General features: G+C 47.9%; 1 gene segment (V, D, J or C); it reads right to left on the bottom strand.

Moving 5' to 3' along the window:
* Positions 1–9308: 9308 nt before the first annotated feature.
* On the bottom strand, positions 9309–20013 carry LOC138398739 (immunoglobulin heavy variable 3-23-like). The segment is given in 4 exon segments: positions 9309–9329; positions 9524–9719; positions 19452–19863; positions 19968–20013. Coding segments are annotated over 4 exon segments (675 nt in total).
* Between the last annotated feature and the right edge of the window lie 2119 nt (positions 20014–22132).

Consider the following 22132-nt stretch of genomic DNA (forward strand, 5'->3'; position numbering starts at 1 on the left):
TGATGGTGACTGTGTATTACAGGCTGTCTCATGAATTCATGAATTCAGAATTAAGGGAAACATGCAAAGCCCTGATATTCAGCACATCCCCTTTTACTGTATTTGCGACCAGCCCTGGGTACCACCGCCTCTACAATAGATCCCTCAGCTGACCCTCTGGCCTGAGCATCAGTGGTAAATCCCTGTGGAGAGGTGGGACTGTCGGGGGGGTGGGGCATCTCCTAGTCTGTGGTCCCTGTTACTTCATTATGACTTACTCTCAGGTATGAGAAAACAAGACCCCATGTATCATCTCCTTAAAATAGCAAATACAGGCTGATGTGAGTTAAAATAGACTGTTCAAAGGTGAAACCCATTATGGATGAGCAGTTTAGAACAGAGGAGATTAACCCAGCTGTGTCTGCTGTGGCCGTCCCCATTTGCTGTGTTTCACTGGGAGAGAATGAAGGCATCTCACAGTAGGTGACTGCAAACGTCATCTTGTGCTCCAGAGTCTGTCACCACATGCATCTTAATGAAATGGCTGACTCCTGGCAATCAGCAACTGGGAAACATTTTTCTCTTGTACATATGGTTGCTATTTTCTGATAGGGGCATATTTATGCAGATTCCCAGCCACAGTTTAGGAAATTTATTGAAAAAAATAAGCTATAAATATCAGTAAAACATAAAATAATCAGGAATTACTTGAAACATATACTATTGCCTTGAGCAGATGAACTAAGAAAAATAAGCATGTTGCTAACTCTAGATATGAACGTTCAAAGCTGCGATATTGTGAAGAGAGGATTCCGAGCTGACTTGAGTTGTCCCTGCACGGATCACACTTTCCCACGATACACACGTGCGGCCACACCCATCCACGCCATCCGTTCCTGCCGTGTGTCAGCTGTGCTGCTTCTGCACACACATGATCTCATCGTACAGGTTGGTGGCTGCTCCACAGTGTGGCTCTCTGCTCCTCTGATCCACATGTCATGATGTCGCATTCATAAAGCAATCTCTTTCAAGGCCTCGGGGCAGCCCCCCAGGCTGATTTCTGTGCTCCTCACTTTATTCCACAATCGCTCAACATCAGGTCTTTTCATCTGATGCCACTTCTCTAGGACAGACCCTGGTGCCCCTGCCCAAGCCCTTGCAGACTCAGCCAACAGAGTCCCCATATCCGGTTCTCCCCAGGAGGACACCTGCCTTCTTTGCCATAATGTCCATATTCCTCACCCTCATGCTGAGTGACCCTTCACCTGTGGCCACCTCAGGGCCACCCACAGCATCCCGCACCATGACATGTGCTCACCAACACCTGAGCTTTGCAGCTATCTTGGGCTTTACATAAATCAAGTGTGTTTTAATGCTTTAGGAATTTTGAATTAAAAATAGTATGAATAGCTAAACTGAACAAAATGACTCCAATGGATCAATAGTCACATCTGTCCTGCTGGTCCTGTCCCTTTCTCCACACTCCCTGATGTGCCCCATGATGTTACCACCTTCCTGTCTGACTGTAGCCATTTCATAGGCGGAGACAGTACAAAGTGGCAAAGCCTCTCACACAGTTAACTGTTTCCTACTTATGATGAGGACACATCTGTGTCTACAGGTAGAGATGGAAATAACTCAAGAATGGAAATTTTTTCATCAGATGGGTGGTGCACCTCATTTTCCATGAGAATCTCTCCTGATGACACACTACATTGTGGAAGAAATCTTTTGTGAATCCCGTGTCGTTTAGACACAAATCCTTGTTCAACACATGACACTGGTTCCTTCTTGACAACGGTGGGTGTGAGAGTAAAAACAGGGAATGATTTTGCTCTCCATAGGGAGGAGGAGAACATAGGAGAGGGCAGTGAGGAGGAGCAGAGGGGGGAGGATGAGGAGGCTCTTGGGCAAAGGACCATCTGGGGCAGACACTTCACACAGGAGGGAATCTACTGCAGGGTGGTGTGTCGTGATGTGGAGCCACAAAGACACCACTCACAAGGACCTGGATGCCACCCCAGACTGCTCAGCACGCTGAGGTTTCCATCTTTAGGTCTCACTGATGTCACAGGTGTTGAAGGTGATTCTGTGAGAGTCCCAGTGGACACATCCCACTTTGACCAATCAATCTCATTCTCTCAGCTACTAATGGCTACTTGCATTTCCAACATGAGTCCAGGCCCAGGTGATAGCAGGAGGGTCCCAGCAATGGTGGGTGACACAGTCTCATCAATCTTTTCCAGGTCCCACAGGAGCCACAGTCTGGGCCACACCTGAGCTCCAGGTAAAGGGCCTGAGCCCTGGGATTTAGACAGAGATGAAATCCTCCATTTTCTAGGGGTAGAAGGAGAAGATGAAGATGTGAAAATAGAACCTAGAGAGAAACAGAACAGACTTCCAGAAAAAAATTGAACTAAATAATTTCTGCATTAGAAATGTTCACTTTTAAATGAGGAGAGAACAACTTGAAACTCTTAGGTTTTATGAGACAGTGACATTGTCCCAGGTCCCTACATGTCCCAATCTGAATCCCAAAGACTGTCCCACTCAGGGAGTCCCACTGAGGACTGTGAGCTGAGTCTGGTTGGAAAATGCTCAGCAGGTTCCCCTGGGCTTCCTTCCTCAGGACTGTGACCCCTGTGGTAACAGCAGGGTCATTTCAGCCCAGGTGAGTGACGTTCTGCCTTGTGTGCAGGTGAGAGTGTGTTCATTTACTACAACAAGACGCTTCTAATTCAGACACTACACTGACGAGCACAGAGTCATAAAAGACTGTAGGTCCCAGGATGAAATTTCTAGAGAGGAAGCCCCAGACTCTGACAGGAAATGAACCATTATTTTCCCCTGCACCTGCCCTGGGCTGACTCTGTTCCTTGTGTCCCTCGTGCCCCCTGGCGGCCCCATGGGCACCAGCATGAGGTTTGTGTCTGGGCTCACACTGATGTCCCCTCACTGTGTCTCTGGCACAGTAGTACAGGGCCGTGTCCTCGGCCCTCAGACTGTTCATTTGCAGAGACACCGTGTTCTTGGCGTTGTCTCTGGAGATGGTGAATCGGCCCTTCACGGCGTCTGTGTAGTATGTGCTACCACCACCATTAATGCCCGAGAGGCACTCCAGCCCCTTCCCTGGAGCCTGGCGGACCCAGTACATCCAGTAATCAGTGAAGGTGAATCCGGAGGCTGCACAGGAGAGTGTCAGGGACCCCCCAGACTGGACCAAGCCTCCCCCAGACTCCACCAGCTGCACCTCACACTGCACACCTGCAAACACAGACACAGCCTGGTCAGAAACTGCCACACACAACCCTGTTTCTCTCACTCACATCCCCTCCCACACCCAATATCTCTAGTTCTCCATGAATTACCTTGTAACATTGCAACAAGGAAAACCCAGCTGAGCCCAGACTCCATGGTGAGTGTCTGTGTTCAGTCTTGATCACCGAATGGGGACCCCTGGGAATGCCGGGGCTGGGGCTCCTGTCCCAGAGCTGCAGGGTGAGGGCTGGGCTGGTTTTCTTCAGCAGAGGGAGGGCCCTATTTGCATGTCCCCTGCTATATAGCAAGTGCCGGGGTGGGACAGCCGAGGGAGGGCAAGACACAGAGAAAAACTGCGTGATTGTACTGTGATAAATAACTAACTCCTCTTCACTTACCTAATTTACAAACACACATAAAACATGTGCTGTAGGTGTCAGTGTTTCATGTATTTTACAGACATACACGTAACCCTAGATGCATATAGAGCTTGTCTGATATGTCCAGGAGCACATATCCGGGAAGATTTAGGCTCAGTGTCTGCACCTATAATCCCATCTCTGGAACCCACTGCAGACCAGGGCTGGACATGCCTAGGGTGCTTGTCCCCTTGGCATGTCTGGCCCCTTGACTCTGTAATGAGAATATAAAGCAAATTTATGCCTTCCTGGTTTTACTTAAATAATATGTGCAAAATATTGGGAACACACAGGGTCAAAGCAGAAGCATTTTAATGTAGTTAATGTTTCACTTATTTTTACCTATTTGTCCATCACTCCTTCCCTAGCAAATCATCTATTTAACTGTTCATATTTAGTGATGTATAAATGATGTACAGTTTCATTAACATATTTTAACTGTGCAAATTAAAAGTGTTGAAGTCACCATCACCCTGTCTGAGATATTGAGGAAATTGATTTCCCTCAATATTTACATCTAGTTTTTTTTTTTGGAGAGAGAGTTCACTCTCTTGCCAGGTTAGAGTGCCGTGGCATCATCCTGGTTCATAGCAACCTCAAACTCCTGGGCTCAAGTGATCCTCCTGCCTCAGCCTCCTGAGTAGCTGGGACTACAGGCATGCGCCACCATGCCCGGCTAAGTTTTTACGTATATAATTTTTCAGTTGTCCAGCTAATTTCTTTCTTTCTTTCTTTCTTTTTTTTTTTTTTAGTAGAGACAGGGTCTAGCTCTTGCTCAGGCTGGTCTCAAACTCTGGAATTTGAGTGATCCTCTCGTCTCGGCCTCCCAGAGTGCGAGTATTACAGGCGTGAGCCACTGCACTTGGCCTCAATGTTTACACTTGTCCTTTAAAAATTCCTCCTCCTTTCTCCTTTCCTCTCCCTCCCTTTACCCAGGCAAGTGCTAATATAGTCTACGTTACTTCAGTTTTCACTCTCTAGAATTTACAATAGTGGAATCACATAGCAGGTGCTTTTTGCCTATTTTACTCACAGCACACACTGTGGACGCGGCCACGCTGCAGTGAGCACGACACAGCCATTGCTGTTGATGTAGTGTCCTGATGCATCATTGGCACAAAATGCTTATGTATTAAACTACTGGTTAATATCTTGATTGTTTCTAATTTCTTGCATTAAGGATAAAGGTTATCTTCACCTGGGAGAAGTAGACAGCTGAGAAAAAGCTCTTCTTCTTACATCAGCCACAACAATAGCAACATCATCGTCATCTACAAAGCATGACTGCAGAAGCTGTAGAGAGTAAATTTTATTTAATATTTCAAATAGCAGAAGTTATATGACCAAGAACAAACCTGAAATCTGCAGAGAGACCAGGACTTGCAGGGAGAAACAGGACCAGAGCATTAGCTTATTAGGCACAGCCCACCAAGCGGCATGTGGGCTGGGACAAGACGACACTGGACATAGGCACTGGATCGCTGGAAGCTGCACTTGCTAAAGGGATTGCAGTTTAAATTTTCCAGGGGCTGAACAAACCCCCAGGACATACCCCAACACATACCCCAGCACATACCCTAACACATTTTAGCAAGCCAATATAACATTGGATACCAAAACCAGGAAAGGATGCAACAAAAAAAGAAAACTGCAGACCAATATCTCTTATTAATATAGATGCAAAACTTCTCAATAGAATCCTAGCAAATTGAATCCAAGTGCTTATCAGAAAAATAATGCATAATGACCAAGTGGACTTCATCCCAGAGATGCAGGGATGGTTTAACATACGCAAATCTATAAATGTAATTCACCACATAAATAGAAGCAAAAATAAAGACCATATGATCCTCTCAATCAATGCAGAAAAAGCATTTGACAAAATTCAACACCCTTTTGTGATAAAAATGCTTAACAAAATAGGCATAGACGGGACCTACCTAAAAATAATACAAGCTGTATATGACAAACCCACAGCCAACATCATACTGAATGGGGAAAAATTGAAAGCACTCCCACTTAGAACTGGAACCAGACAAGACTGCCCACTGTCCCCATTACTTTTCAACATAGTATTGGAAGCCCTTGCAAGAGCTATCAGGCAAGAGAGCAGAATCAAGGGAGTCCAAATAGGGAAAGAAGAGATCAAACTCTCACTCTTAGCTGATGATATGCTGTTATATCTAGAAAACCCCAAGGATTCAACCAAGAGACTCCTGGAATTGACCAATAAATTCAGTAAAGTCTCAGGATACAAAATCAATACACACAAATCAGAGGCATTCACATATGCCAATAGCAGTCAAACAGAGAACCAAATTAAGGACTCAATGCCCTTCAAAATAGCAACAAAGAAAATAAACTACCTAGGAATATATTTAACTAAGGAGGTAAAGGACCTCTATAGGGAGAACTACAAAACACTGAGGAAGGAAGTTGCAGAGCATGTAAGTAGGTGGCAAACCATACCATGCTCGTGGATCGGAAGAATCAACATTGTTAAAATGTCTGTACTACCCAAGGTGATCTACAGATTCAATGCAATCCCTATGAAATTACCAAAATCATTTTTCACAGATATAGAAAAAATAATTTTACACTTTGTATGGAACCAGAGAAGACCCCATGTAGCAATAGCAATTTTAAGCAATGAAAACAAAATGGGAGATATTAATTTGCCAGACTTCAAACTATACTACAAGGCTGTGGTTATTAAAACTGCTTGGTATTGGCACAAGTGCAGGGCCACAGACCAGTGGAACAGAACAGAAAACCCAAATATAAAACCATCCTCATATAGCCATCTAATCTTTGACAAAACAGACAAAAACATATTCTGAGGAAAAGAATCCTTATTCAATAAATCATGCTGGGAAAACTGGATAGACACATGTAGAAGACTGAAACAGGACCCACAGCTTTCAGTTCTCACAAAAATCAAATCACGGTGGATAACAGACTTAAACCTTAGGTGTGAAACTATTAGAATTCTAGAAGAAAATGTAGGAAAGACTCTTACAGACATTGGCCTAAGCAAAGAATTTATGAAGAAGACCCCTAAGGCAATCACAGCAACAACAAAAATAAATGAATGGGACCTGATTAAATTAAAAAGCTTCTGCACAGCCAAGGAAACAGTCATGAGAATAAACAGACAACCTACAGAATGGGAAAAAATTTTTGCATACTACACATCAGATAAAGGACTGATAACAAGAATCTATTTAGAACTCAGGAAAATCAGTAAGGAAAAATCGAACAACCCTATCAAAAAGTGGTCAAAGGACATGAATAGAAATTTTTCAAAAGAAGATATAAGAATGGCTAACAAACATCTGAAAAAATGCTCAACATCTCTAATCATCAGGGAAATGCAAATCAAAACCACAATGAGATATCACTTAACTCCAGTGAGAATGGCCTTTATCAAAAAGTCCCCAAACAATACATATTGGCATGGATGCAGAGAGACAGGAGCACTCATACACTGCTGGTGGGACTGCAAACTAGTGCAACCCCTGTGGAAGGCAATATGGAGATACCTTAAACAGATTCAAATAGACCTACCATTCGATCCAGCAATCCCATTATTGGGCATCTACCCAGAAGAACAATAGTCATTCTATGAAAAAGCCACCTGTACCTGAATGTTTATAGCAGCACTATTCACAATTGCAAAGATGTGGAAACAACCCAAATGCCCATCAATTCAGGAGTGGATTAGCAAAATGTGGTATATGTATACCATGGAGTATTACTCAGCTATAAGAAATAATGGGCCGGGCGCGGTGGCTCACGCCTGTAATCCTAGCACTCTGGGAGGCCGAGGTGGGCGGATCGTTTGAGCTCAGGAGTTCGAGATCAGCCTGAGCAAGAGCGAGACCCCATCTCTACTAAAAATAGAAAGAAATTATATAGACACCTAAAGAAATATAGAAAAAAAAATTAGCCGGGCATGGTGGCACATGCCTGTAGTCCCAGCTACTCGGGAGGTGACACAGGAGGATCCCTTGAGCTCAGGAGTTTGAGGTTGCCGTGAGCTAGGCTTACCCCACGGCACTCACTCTAGCCTGGGCAACAGAGTGAGACTCTGTCTCAAAAAAAAACAAAAAAAAAAAAAAAAAAAAAGAAAAGAAATAATGGCGATATAGAATCCCTTTTGTTCTCCTGGAGAGAGTTGGAACCCATTCTATTAAGTGAAGTATCCCAAGAATGGAAAAATAAGCACCACATGTACTCACCATCAAATTGGTTTCCCTGATCATCACCTAAGTGCACATTTGGGAATAACACCAATTGGGTATCGGACAGAGGTGGGGGGTGGGGGGAAGGGATGGTGTATAACTACATGATGAGTGTGATGCGCACTGTCTGGGGAATGGACACGCTTGAAGCTCTGACTCGGGGGATGGGCGGGACATGGGCAATATATATAACCTGAACTTTTGTACCCCCATAATAAGCTGAAATTAAAAAAAAGCTAAAAAAAAAAGTTTACACAAATTTTACATTCTACTCCATAATGCACTTGCATTTATTTTAATGCAAAATACTTAAAGTTGCATGTTATAGAGTAAAATAAGCTCCTCAGGAATTTACCATGTTTATTCTATAATTTTGCATATTCCTAGAAACATAGCCATCTACCAAACTATTAATAGTACTTGTAAAAAGTGTTACATTTCTGGCAAAGTAATAGCACACTTTTTCCTCAGAGTATAAAAATATTTTATGATCAGAAAATCAAGTCTAGGAAGCATGGTGTCTTGAACTCACCATTGCAAGTAAGATGTCAACGTGCTGTCATTTTTATGCAATAAATTTGGATAAGTGTAACACATGTAACACATTTACGATGAAATCAAAGCAAAAGCCTCCCTAGAATGTAGTCTAGTAAAATCTATAGTAATTTTCATGATACTATCAAAATTTATATTGCTGGGTAGATCATGAATTCTAAACAATTCCTGGAACCTAAAATTTTGTGTTGAAATTAAGAATAAATTCTATTCCCGTGAACCACCAAAAAAAAAAAAAAAAAATTACAAGGGCCAAACAAATCCCCAGCACATACGGAATCATCTCTGCAGAGAAGTGTTTGCTCCTGAATGACCAACACAGTGCAGGAAACACAAAACCCTTCATGGCACAAGGGTGTGGATTGCGGGTGGCTGATTTCATACTCCAAATATTCTACTGAAAGTTTATGGAGAGCAGAAAAATGAAAAAAATTAAGGCTTAAAATTGCATTGAATTCAGGTCCTGAGTCATCCCATTTCAGATGAATGAGACCAGGGCATTACAAGGAGAAAACCCGGGACTCCTGAGGAAGAAGAGTGAGAGGCAGAGACAGGAAACCCCAAGGTCTGAAAGGAAACCTCAGTTTCCCTCCACACCTGCTCCTGAGCTGGGAAATGAGCCCCTCTGGGGTCTCCAGCTGGGGGAGGAGCCGTCTGCCCCTGATGTCCCACGGGCTCTGTGTCCTGCTTGCCGGCTTCTGCGTGCTGTGCTGCATTGTGTTGTCCAAGAGAAAGTCTTTTATCCATTTACAACTTATTCCAAAGTGTTGATAGTCAATGTACATTTGGGGACAGGAGAAAGTGTCTGGAAGGCACTGTCTGCCTTTTGAGCAGGTGAGAATATTTTCTGTCGTTACCACAAACGTATCTGAGACTGCAGGGGGAAGCACAGGGTCAGGAACTCAGAGAAGTCCCCCAGAGGAGATGGTTATATGGAGAGGAAGCCACGACCCCCCGACAGGAAACCGGCCCTTCCCCTCCACCCGCACCTGCCCAGGGCTGACTGTGCGAACCCCTGAGGGGAGACTTGTCCCTGAGCTCCATGGATGTCCCCTGGCTGTGTCTCACCCAGGAGGACACGGCCACATCCAAGGCCTTCAGGCAGCTCCACGGCAGCCAGGCAGTGCTGATGGGGTTGTCCGTGGTGACGGTGACGTGGCCTTGGGAGGACGGGCTGCGGTGGGCATCTGAATCACTAGAATAGGTCATCCCCACCCACACCAGGTCCTTCCCAGGCATGTGGCACACGCAGCTGATGCGGTGTCTGACAACGCAGTGTCCAGATGCCCTGTAGGAGACTGTCAGAGACTCCCCAGGCCTTGTCCCCTCTGCCCAGACTGCACCTGCTGCACCTGTGTGCAGACCCCTGTGTGGGAGATACAGGACTCAGATCGGGGGTCTGAAGCCCACTCCCTGTGGGACCCAATCCCTGGGCTGGGAATGACCTTCAGGTAAGGGAGGAGCGGGCAGATCCCATCCTGGAGGACAGGAAGGGTGGTCCTGAAGACCCCAGCGAGGTGCTGAGGGAGACCCACTGTGCAGTGGGTTTAAACGGGATGTTCCCCTCCTGAGTTTGCACCTGCCCTGCCCTGCCCCGCAGGGGAGACTCCCCAGGGCGCACAGCCCAGCACCACGGGGGCAGCAGGGGCTGAACTGAACCTCCTGGGAGGGGCAGAGAAAGGCCCCAATAACCCCCCATCCTCCCCACACACTATGGTCCAGGTGCCCGCAGGATGACTGCGGCTCCATCTCGCCCGCCCCTCTCTGTGACCCAGTAGAGGAGGTTGTCAGAATCTAAACAGAGTCACATATGGGAGAAAGAGAAAAAGACCAACCTATAGGATGCAGCCTGGAAAGACTATGGAGTGAGGAGTTCACGCATAAATGCCACATAACAAGAACTGTCACTCTCCTTCACCAGCTGGCACTTTGCACAGGAGCGTGATCGGGGCCTGGGAGCCCGGCCGGGGGTGAGGACAGTTGTTCCGGCCTCCAACCATCCTCACCTTGCTGATTTGCCAGACGGGCACCCACGGCATTCAGGGCAAGTGGCTAAGTCCTTCTGTCCCTGCATTTCCACATTCCTGCAGACAAGCATGAACAGGGAGTATGTGCTTAGGCTTCCGAATGTCCACAGACTTGGGGGGATCACCATGGCTCCGCCCAACAGCTCGTGGTGCCGCTTTATACGTTTGTGTCCACCCATCCCTGTCTTCCTCAGCCGCCTCTTTCCCTAGTAACCACGTAAAGACGCCCACCTTGCTGGGACGAGTCCCTTCCTTCTCCCCTGCATCTGTTCCCTTCTCCTTTGTGTCCACCCTGTTCCTTAGTATCTCTGAGGTCCAAAGAGAACTCTGAGGGCAAAGGAAACTGTCATGGTCTGAGAGGCGAGAAATGACCACCTAAAGACTGAATTGAGCCAAATCAGGAGTCATTATCAGCCCGCCAGCGACTACGCTCTGCACTGCCCAAAGGCGGCACAGAGAGCAGCAGTCAGCCTTTGAAATGGAAAGTTTTTATACTGTAAGTTTGTGGGTGGAAAATTATTAAGATTGAGCAAGCACGTGTACAAAAAGCCTTGAGTAAGCATTGTATCATTTTCTTATCTTTGGTGTAACAGGATCTGGGCAGTTTGGGCTCTGGGCCATATTTTGTTTATGCAAAACGTGGGGCTGTAATCATTTTACGCAGAACATGGGTGCTGTAGTCACTTAGGAATTTCTGTGCTGGGGCTACTGTCTTGAGTAAGCAGGAGCAAGCAGGTTTACAGAAGCAGAATCGCAGATTACTGATGTTTCGGCACAAAACTCAGACTCTAACAGAAACCTATACAGCTTCCAAGGTGTTTCCCTGATCTTGCACAGCAGGGGCAACTGGAGTGAGAACCAGAAGGGCCTCCCTTTGTCCCTGCTTCTCCTGTGGCCTGGGCAGGGTGCGTGACATGCGTGCACATCCCCGAGGCCATAGGGCCACAGCAGCAGGACTTGGGTATAGAGAATCAGTTCTTCACCCGGAGAGTCCGCTTTGCTCTTCAAGGGAAGGAGCTTACCTTACAGGGCCAACGGTCTGTTATCTCCCGTACTGGGTTAGTTATCCCGCCAGGAACAGTGTGTCATGTGCTGGGATCACCTGCACCCACCCACGATGGCCCTATTGTACGATGTCAGTCCACAGGCCACACAGATGCCACCTTGGTCACGTGGCGCACAAGAGGTTGCCGTGAGCTAGGCTGACGCCACGGCACTCACTCTAGCCCGGGCAACAGAGCAAGACTCTGTCTCAAGAATAAAAAAAGCAGTAGCTCGATCTAGTTCTCATTAATGTATTCATGAGCCTTTAAGGCCAATGAGAGAAATAAATGAAATAAGAGCTAAAACACTAGAAATATCAAGAAGTCACTGATTTTTCCTCCTTTTGAAACATGAAAAATGACAAACACTCAGCTAGACTAACTAGGAGGAAAGGAGAAAGTAGTCAAATAAATAATGTCAGAAAGGAAAGAGAAAACGACTGATCCCACCAGAGTACGACAGAAATGAGAGATGATGGCTCTGACGTTGCTCAAGGTTGTCTCCGTCTTCCCAGGTCACAGGCGGGTTCCTCGTGTCAGCCCCAAGGATGGGCACTGAGGAGTGCAGTTGTTGGTGCCCACAGGGTTCTGGGCAACACGTCGACATTTCCAGACACTCACATTTTGGCAAGAATGAAAAATCCAGTTCTATTCAGTCTCTGAGTTTCCTAGAATAATTCAGTAGATTCTGAGGCTAGATTCGTGCAAATATATGGCAAGAGTTTATGCTCCCCAAGCATGTGAGCATATAAGAAAGAAAAAGGAATGCCAGGGGGAGAAGGATTGAATTATGACCCTATCATGCGTGAGGGAAATATTCAGAATAAAATCCAGTTATCCTAATTCTGACCCCCGCAATCAGACCTGAGCCCCTTCCCCTGGAGTGGGGCTGTCTCGCTCCCGCACGGGGAAGCGTCTGACTCCACAAACTGTACTGGGGTCTCCGCAGACTCTGGGCCTGCGAGGCCAGCTCCTGCTCAGACTCGGCAGTCACAGAGATCTCTGCTCTCTCTGGGCGAGGGGAGGGCGCGTGTCTGGAAATGGCCAAATTACTCGAGATCTCTGCACATGGACAGAAACCACTGGCTGTGAGAACCAGTGGGTCACGCTGCAGAGAACAATTCCTCGTGTGAATGGACTCACTAAGCCAGGAGATATTTAAGGAAACATGGCAAATATCAAAATTACAATTGTTTTGGGACTCCATGCTTGCTTTTATAGATCATCTGAGAGGCTCATGCAGAACCGTATTATCTTTTATGAAAATCTGTGAGCAGTGTGTGCGCCCCAAGGATTGACCTTTCCACCCCCACCTACGGGCGGTCCAGGACCAGGCACCCTGCTGCCACTCTCCGCCATCCCCCCCTGGTTTGTGCAAAGACCCACGTCCTGTGGGGGCTGCGTCCAGGTGATGACACATCCTGGCAGGACCCTAAATAACCATCATGGCTGGGAGACCCTGTGGTCCTTTTAAGAGAAACTGAGGCTCAGAGAGGCACGGATGCTTCTGTTACACTTTGCTTGGACTGCAGTGTAGTTAGGAAGTTCCATGAACGTCCCCCCTGTCTCCGTCCCTGGATGTCACACTGCTCCTGGGCAGACAGTTTCCCCAGCCTCACCCAGACCCTGTGCATTTTCCCGCCTCCATGAATGGTAAATATTTTGGTGGCGTATGAGAATGATTTCACCTAATGTAAGAAACGCTTCACGTTTGAAGACATCATTGGTAGGCACAGAATTCTGAACACGGACAGGCTCTCAGGGGAAACTGTAAGATGCAGAGGGAGACTTAAACTTTTGCTGGAAAGCTGACTTTAACCTCCTGTGCTCCTGACATTAACCTCCATCTGCACCTGCCTGGGCTGACTCTGCTCCTTGTGCCCCACGCGCCCCCTAGTGGCCCCGGGCGCCCCCGCAGGAGGTTTGTGTCTGGGCTCACACTGATGTCCCCTCACCCTGTCTCTGGCACAGTAGTACAGGGCCGTGTCCTCGGCTCTCAGACTGTTCATTTGCAGAGACAGCGTGTTCTTGCTGTTGTCTCTGGAGATGGTGAATCGGCCCTTCACGGCGTCTGCGTAGCTTGTGCTGCCACCATCATAACTAATGTATGCGACCCACTCCAGCCCCTTCCCTGGAGCCTGGCGGACCCAGCTCATGTCATAGCTGCTGAAGGTGAATCCGGAGGCTGCACAGGAGAGTCTCAGGGACCCCCCAGGCTGGACCAAGCCTCCCCCAGACTCCACCAGCTGCACCTCACACTGGACACCTGCAAACACAGACACAGCCTGGTCAGAAACTGCCACACACACCCCCGTTTCTCTCACTCACATCCCCTCACACACCCAGTATCTCCAGTTCTCCATGAATTACCTTGTAACAGAGCCACAAGGAAAACCCAGGTCAGCCCAGACTCCATGGTGAGTGTCTGTGTTCAGTGCTGATCACCGAATGGGGACACCTGGGAATGGCGGGGCTGGGGCTCCTGTCCCAGAGCTGCAGGGTTAGGGCTGGGCTGGTTTTCATCAGCAGAGGGAGGGCCCTATTTGCATGTCCCCTGCTATATAGCAAGCCCTGAGTGGGACACCTGCGGAGAAGGCAGGGCCCAGGGAAGAGGTGAGCATCCTGGAGGAGTTCATAGGTCATGATATTTTACAGATGAAACCGTACAATAAGAAGGATGTTATAGTTCGGCAATGTGTGCAAGAGGAAGGACGTGTCTAGTGAGAGCTACCTGCAGTTCCCCGACACTAGATCCTCCTGCTCGTCTGAACCAACCCCAGCACCAGTGTGGACAAGCCTCATGGGGTCTGCAGTATCCCCTTTCACTAATGAGAACATGATGGGACTTTGCTGCATTCCAGTGTTACAACTTCAAGGTTGCAATGAACTTTGGGCCACAGAATCCACCCTGCCCTTGACGCTGTTGTGCATTAACTGTGACATGAGCCTCACTCAGCTGAGGGGATTCAGGTTCACACAAATTGTCAAATACAACTGTGCTTCCTCTGTGCTGGGCCCAGGACACATGAGTGGGGCCAAGAAGGATCCACTGTAGTTTGTCCTGACATTTCCCTCTCGCCAGGCAGGTCCACACTGGCCCGGGTTCAGTCTATGGGGCTGACACATGCTTGGGACAGTAGCCAGCCCTGATCTCTGCGGAAGTCACGACGTGAGTGTTAGTGCCCAGACTCCACTGCCCATGGCGGCAGGTGGCCCTGTAATCCTACTTGTCATTCACTAGTGTCCCCTACCACCTCCACTCTGGAACCTTCTAACACATGGCAGCACTTTGCAGTGAGGGTTGCTGTGTGTTGTTCCCTGATGGAGTGACTCAGACCTGAGCACTGCAGAGCCATTGTCCTTGGTCCCTCAGCCACCCGCAGGCATGTGCCTGATGCACTTGACCTCCCCAGTGTGGGATGCAGTGGAGAAACCGCAGAATCTGCCTAGGCCTGAGGGATGGCCCTGCCTCCATGGGTACACGAGCTTAGCCTCCAAAGCAGAGTTAGTGTCTATCAGTGGGAGTGGGCCTATCATTATTGGCTGGTCCACAGTCATGAGGACCCCAATTGAATGGCCTCAGACCAGGTCTCAGATTCAGGGGAGCACACTGTTCCCCCTATAGGTGTGATCCTTCCTGGGAAGCAGAACTTCTAATCAATCACAGCCTAACATTGGGGCAATAAAAAGAAAGATTTCTCAAGTTGTCACCATGGTGTGTGGACAGGAATTAATCTCGCCCCTACCACTATTTAGCAGACCCAGGTGCCACAGCACTCTGTAGGGCCCGGCACATACTGCATTCGTTGTGACCAAGGAAACCCTGCAAGGGACCCTGGTGTAGATTAATCAAGACCCATATGTTAATTTTTCTTGTTGCTGTGATTACCATTGTGGTCTTAATAATCTTGTGGCTTAAGCTTGTATGTAGAAGAGTTTTCCAACATTTTCTTCCATAATTCTTGTGCTCTCCACTCACAAAAATTAATTCATGGCACATAGCAGATGTAACCCACATCATAATTTACCTCCCCCAGCCAGTACGGTAGAGGATCTGACACAGGACTGGTCCCCAGTCCCCTGTGTGAGGGCTGGTGCAGGGACTGGAGCGAAGCCTGCGTGGGAGGTGGGCCCTGCATGTGGGCACCGCTGAGAGTGTCCCGATGACACCTGTGCTCGGACCTGGGCCACCTGTAGAGCATTTCTTGTTCAATCTTAAAGGGCCATGTGACATTTGGGTGTGTGTTACCAGGTAATCAAATTCATCCTCTTGGTTCTTTCTCCCTGCAGGCAGCACCCGTGACTAGTATGTGGGTTATGCATGAGTGTGTTGTCCGGGCCTTGGCGAGAAGCCCTCTGCATTTTGTCCCGGCCTCTGCAGAGTGCACTCCCTGTGCCATCACACTGACACTCACGTGCCTGGGATTAGCCAGTGGACAACAGTCGCCCTCTGCGACCAGCGACTCCAGTGCCGCCCGAATGGTCCATGAATTAAGTGGCCACAGTGGCAGGGCTGGGTGACATGCATCACCCAACTTCATGTGCTTTCACCCCCCAAGGCAGACTGAGGTCCTCTCTCTGCCTAATGTGAAGTCTGCGAGCAAAAGAGCCGAGCAGTGACCTCAACATGGCTCCTGAACTGAGTCACGGAATCACTTGATGGCAAATTCCCTAAGAACTCTGAGTCTGGAAGGTGCAGCAACTCACCTTGCCTGGATCCAGCGCATGTGTGTGTCTTTCCAAACCCAACCCTCGCCCAGGACCACTAGCTGTGTGATTACCCTGCACCCAATTGTGTTAATGGTGTCAGAATGACATTTCCTGGGGCCAAGGGCTGCATTTCTCAGTAAAAGACACTCAGCATGGGGTTCCCTGGAAGGAGAACCTGTATCTGCCCTGTAAGTATCTCTGTAAAAATTCAGTCTGAGTTGCATTTCTGTGGGAACAGATGTAACTTTCCGGGCACCCTGCTGTTTCTATCTTCATAAATCTTTACTTGATAAATTATATCTGTGTATTATTTTTATTTCTGTTTCCTACTAATTATTCATCCTTTGTGACAACCCCTGTCTGAGGGACCCGAAATTTTGTGGGGAGCTTAGCTAACTCCCCACAGAAAAAGGACAAGAAAATATTTATGTCAGTTTCCAGTAATTTTATGTAATAAAATGGTCGGCCTCATCATTGCAGCATCTATGCCCATCAGGAACTCGTGTGCACGTGGGCGTGTGACAGAGTTCTAGTCACGGAGGCAGGAGACAGTCTCTGTTGTGACCTTGCTGATCCTTCAGGGGAGATTTCAGAAAGGTGGCTTCTCCTCTTCCACCCTTGTCCTATCTGTGTGACCCTGAAAACACTCTCACCACGTCCAAACAAGAAGGGTCTGGGGGGTGAAGGGGACGTTTTCTGTATATCAGTGTGAAACATTGAGACAAGAGGCTCCTTCAGTTGGTGAACTTTTGAAATTGGCAAAGATGGAGCCACTCACATCCAGCTTCTTTTGTCATTAGGTTATGATTTTCCTTATTGTGTAGTTATTTCATGTTACCATTACTTTTTGCTAAAATAGCCAGATATGATGGTCTAGAAGCATTAAAATCAAAAGTACCTGATTTCCTAGTCAGGAGCTCCAGGTGAGGTGAACAGTAGCATGTGGTTCATTGTGTGCTAGAACACGTGGCTGAAAGCTAAGTGTGGGCACAGAGCTATTTTTTCTGCATCAGCGAAAAGTTCTGTACATTCCTTGGATGAGATTTTCATTAAGACACTTGAGACAATATTATTTTTGATGAATCACACTTCAATAATAAACCTGGAAGTTACTAAGCAGCGATTCATGTTACTGAAGAAAGCTTTCCATTGGAAATGTTGTGCTCAACTGGAGGTAAAATCAGCCCATGTGGCAGAAGTCATTGTCCTTCTTGGTGTTTGTACATTAGCCAAAATCCAGGATTAAATGCATATGTTTTTAAAATAGTACATGAACTTGGGATATTTTGCAAATAAATGGGTTTCTTGAAAGTTCTGGTAAACCTATCAAAATGAACAAAAAACTAAAGAACTTCTATATAGACTTCTAAATCCTAGAGATCCAACTAAAGTAAATAGGATTCATGCAAAAAAATAACATGGGGGTTAAACAAGTGTTGTATGAAGTCATTACCGAGAACAAGCAGCCTAAACCTAGTTTGTGATGCTGTCCAAGCTTGTGAGGCATCATCACTGCTCATGTAGCACACTGTCCACTCATTGGAAATATTTTGTAAAGGTTGAAAATATTTATCTAATTACCATTATGAAATTTGAATGTCACAGTTTTAATCAATTCTTGAACTCCTTCGCCAGTCTACCATGAGCACTTGCTTACAGCATTGTGGTCCAGTCCCTCAAGGACACATCATTTACACTTTCACTTGGTAGCAACTGAGCAAACATTTAGATTTTACTGCAATTACTAGCATTTTCCCTATTGCCTGTGAGAGTAAATAATTTTGAAAGCAATTCATGCATTATAGACACTCCTATCACCACAGATTCAGGGTCCTTTTACTACATCTATTTAGCAGTCTCTCATCATGTTCAACCAGCACAGAGTGTGTGTTGGAGAAACATCAGGAAAATACTGGTCTTGAGCCATACTGGAACAAATATTATTAAGGACTTTAAGGGAAACACAGCAGTGCAATTCCAGGGAGGAAATCCTTGGGTTCATGATTCACAACCACAGCATCAGTTCAGAATTCTAGACACTTGGAAGGCTACTGCGGTAGTGAATGTCAAACTGAGCATCCCTGTAGAACCTGTGAACCTTCTCATCTTTCAAAGTCCACAGCTGACCCAGGGCCTTCAAGATGAGCTGATGACTTTGGACAGTGAAAAGCTTTCACCCATGACATTGGACCAAGACCCTGTCTAACTCCTCCTCCTACTCATTGTCATTAGTAGAATGATTTGTTCATACTAATGAAATGTCTTCTATTTCTTGGGAGACCTCATTGTTTTCCAGCGATAATGGCCTTTGCCTGCTTTTCAAAAAAATTTAAAAATATTTAACAACTGTTGAGTGCAATAAGGAGTCTAATTCTCCTAGCTGGTGTCTGTCCGCTGACATCTGAAGGCCCATCCTTCCTCTTCCCTGTTTGCCCCACTCATGGGAATCCTAGGAAGGAATCACAGGTGCTTTCTCACCAGATGGCTGTCACAGGCCCGGACCCCACCAGACCCTCCCTGCCCCACCAGGGAACTGTTGTGAAAACCTGAGCCAGTCTCCCTTCCTGCCCTACGAAGCCACTTGGGACTGTCTTGAGAGGCCTGCCCTGCCCTGCAGACACCTCAGTAGTGGAGAGACTCACCTTTCCCATGTTCACGCAGTGTGTGTGTGTGTGTGTGTGCATCTGTGGCTGCCTGTGTGTGCAGGTGTCTACCACAATCAGAGTCCACATCTACACTAAATGTCGGTGGGTCCCTCTGCCCTTGAATTCTGTCAGATATAATCGATGTTGTGAGCCTGGTGCTGGGACACGGAGCTCCACGGGGTCTTCCTGCTCTTGCTTAGGATGCTGACTCGGTCTGCCTCTGACGTCCAGTAGGCTCTTTATCCTGCTTGCTGGCTAGAAGGAACGTTTACCTCTGTGTGCTGTGCTGCATTATGTTGTCCAAGAAAAAAATCTTTTATTGATTTTCAGACTCACTGAGAAGTGTTGATAATTAATATGCATTTGGGGAAAAGAAAAAGTCCCTGGAAGGCACTGTCTGCCTTTTGAGCAGGTGAGAATATTTTCTCTCATGACCAGAAACATATCTAACTCAGAGACTGCGGAGGGAAGCACAGAATCGTGAATTCAGAGAAGTTCCCGAGAGGAAACCGTTTTCTGGAGAGGAAGCCACGACCCTGAGAGGAAACCAGTCCTTACCCTCCGCCTGCACCTGCCCTGGGCTGACTCTGCTCCGTGTGTCTTGGCCGCCCCCTGGCGGCCCCGCGCTGCCCCCGCAGGAGGTTTGTGTCTGGGCTCACACTGATGTCCCCTCACTGTGTCTCTTGCACAGTAGTACAGGGCCGTGTCCTCGGCTCTCAGACTGTTCATTTGCAGATACAGCGTGTTCTTGCTGTTGTCTCTGGAGATGGTGAATCGGCCCTTCACGGCGTCTGCGTAGTATGTGCTACCAGCACTACTAATGGCTGAGACCCACTCCAGCCCCTTCCCTGGAGCCTGGCGGACCCAGCTCATCCAGTAGCTGCTGAAGGTGAATCCGGAGGCTGCACAGGAGAGTGTCAGGGACCCCCCAGGCTGGACCAAGCCTCCCCCAGACTCCACCAGCTGCACCTCACACTGGACACCTGCAAACACAGACACATCCTGGTCAGAAACTGCCACACATACCCCTGTTTTTCTCACTCACATCCACTCACATACTCAATGCCTCTAGTTCTCCATTAATTACCTTCTAACAGAGCCACAAGGAAAACCCAGGTCAGCCCAGACTCCATGGTGAGTGTCTGTGTTCAGTGCTGATCACCGAATGGGGACACCTGGGAATGCCGGGGCTGGGGCTCCTGTCCCAGAGCTGCAGGGTGAGGGCTGGGCTGGTTTTCATCAGCAGAGGGAGGGCCCTATTTGCATGTCCCCTGCTATATACCAACCACTGTGTGGGATGCCTGAGTGAGGGCAGGGTCCAGGGAAGAGGTGGGCATCCTGGAGGAGATCATAGGTCATGATATTTCACAGACGAAACTACAAAGAGAAGGATGGCACATTTTGCAATGTGTGCAAGAGGAAGCACACATGTCTAGTGAGAGCTACCTGCAGTATCTGGGCCTCAGCTCCCTGACACTAGATCCTACTGCTCGTCTGAACCAACCCCGGAACCAGTGTGGACAAGCCTCATGGGGTCTGCAGTATCCCCTTTCACTAATGAGAACATGATGGGACTTTGCTGCATTGTCGTGTTACAATTTCAAGGTTGCAATGAACTTTGGGCCACAGAATCCACACTGCCCTTGACGCTGTTGTGCATTAACTGTGACATGAGCCTCACTCAGCTGAGGGGATTCAGGTTCACACAAATTGTCAGATGCAACTGTGCTTCCTCTGTGCTGGGCCCAGGGCACATGAGTGGGGCCAAGAAGGATCCACTGAAGTTTGTCCTGATATTTCCGTCTTTCCAGGCAGGTCCACACTGGCCCCGGTTCAGTCTATGGGGCTGACACACACTTGGGACAGTAGCCAGCCCTGATCTTTGTGGAAGTCAGGACGTGAGTGTTAGTGCCCAGACTCCACTGTCCATGGCTGGAGGTGGCCCTGTAGTCCTACTCATCATTCCCTAGTGTCCCCTACCACCTCCACTCTGGAACCTTCTAACACATGGCTGCACTTTGCAGTCAGGGTTGTTGCATGTTATTCCCTGATGGAGTGACTCAGGCCTGAGCACTGCAGAGCCATTGTCCTTTGTCCCTCGGCCACCCGCAGGCATGTGCCTGATGCACTTGACCTCCCCAGTGTGGGATGCAGTGGAGAAACCACAGAATCTGCCCAGGCCTGAGGGACAGCCCCTGCCTCCATGGGTACACAAGCTTAGCCTCCAAAGCAGAGTTACTGTCTATCAGTGGGAGGAGGCCTTTCATTATTGGCTGGTCCACAGTCAAGGGGACCCCAATTGAATGGCCTCAGACCAGGTCCCAGATTCTGGGGAACACACAGTTCCCCCAATAGGTGTGATCCTTCCTGGGAAACAGAACTTCTAATCAATCACAGCCTAACATTGGGGCAATAAAAAGAAAGATTTCTCAAGTTGTCACCATGGTGTGTGGATAGGAATTAATCTCGCCCCTACCACTGTTTAGCAGACCCAGGTGCCGCAGCACTCTGTAGGGCCCGGCACATGGTGCATTCGTTGTGACCAAGGAATCCCTGCAAGGGACCCTGGTGTAGATTAATCAAGACCCATATGTTAATTTTTCTTGTTGCTGTGATTACCATTGTGGTCTTAATAATCTTGTGGCTTAAGCTTGTATGTAGAAGAGTTTTCCAACATTTTCTTCTATAATTCTTGTGCTCTCCACTCACAAAAATTAATTCACAGCAGATAACAGACGTACCCCACACTGTAATTTACCTCCCCCAGCCAGTACGGTAGAGGATCTGACACAGGACTGGTCCCCAGTCCCCTGTGTGAGGGCTGGTGCAGGGACTGGAGGGAAGCCTGCGTGGGAGGTGGGCCCTGCATGTGGGCACCGCTGAGAGTGTCCCGATGACACCTGTGCTCAGACCTGGGCCACCTGTAGAGCATTTCTTGTTCAATCTTAAAGGGCCATGTGACATTTGGGTGTGTGTTACCAGGTAATCAAATTCATCCCCTTGGTTCTTTCTCCCTGCAGGCAGCACCTGTGACTAGCATGTGGGTTATGCATGAGTGTGTTGTCCGGGCCTTGGTGAGAAGCCCTCTGCAATTTGTCCCGGCCTCTGTAGAGTGCACTCCCTGTGCCATCACACTGACACTCACGTGCCTGGGATTAGCCAGTGGACAACAGTCGCCCTCTGTGACCAGCGACTCCAGCGCCGCCCGAATGGTCCATGAATTAAGTGGCCACAGTGGCAGGGCTGGGTGAC

Source organism: Eulemur rufifrons, chromosome 2 (assembly GCF_041146395.1).
Source record: "Eulemur rufifrons isolate Redbay chromosome 2, OSU_ERuf_1, whole genome shotgun sequence".
Classification (NCBI taxonomy): Eukaryota; Metazoa; Chordata; class Mammalia; order Primates; family Lemuridae; genus Eulemur; species Eulemur rufifrons.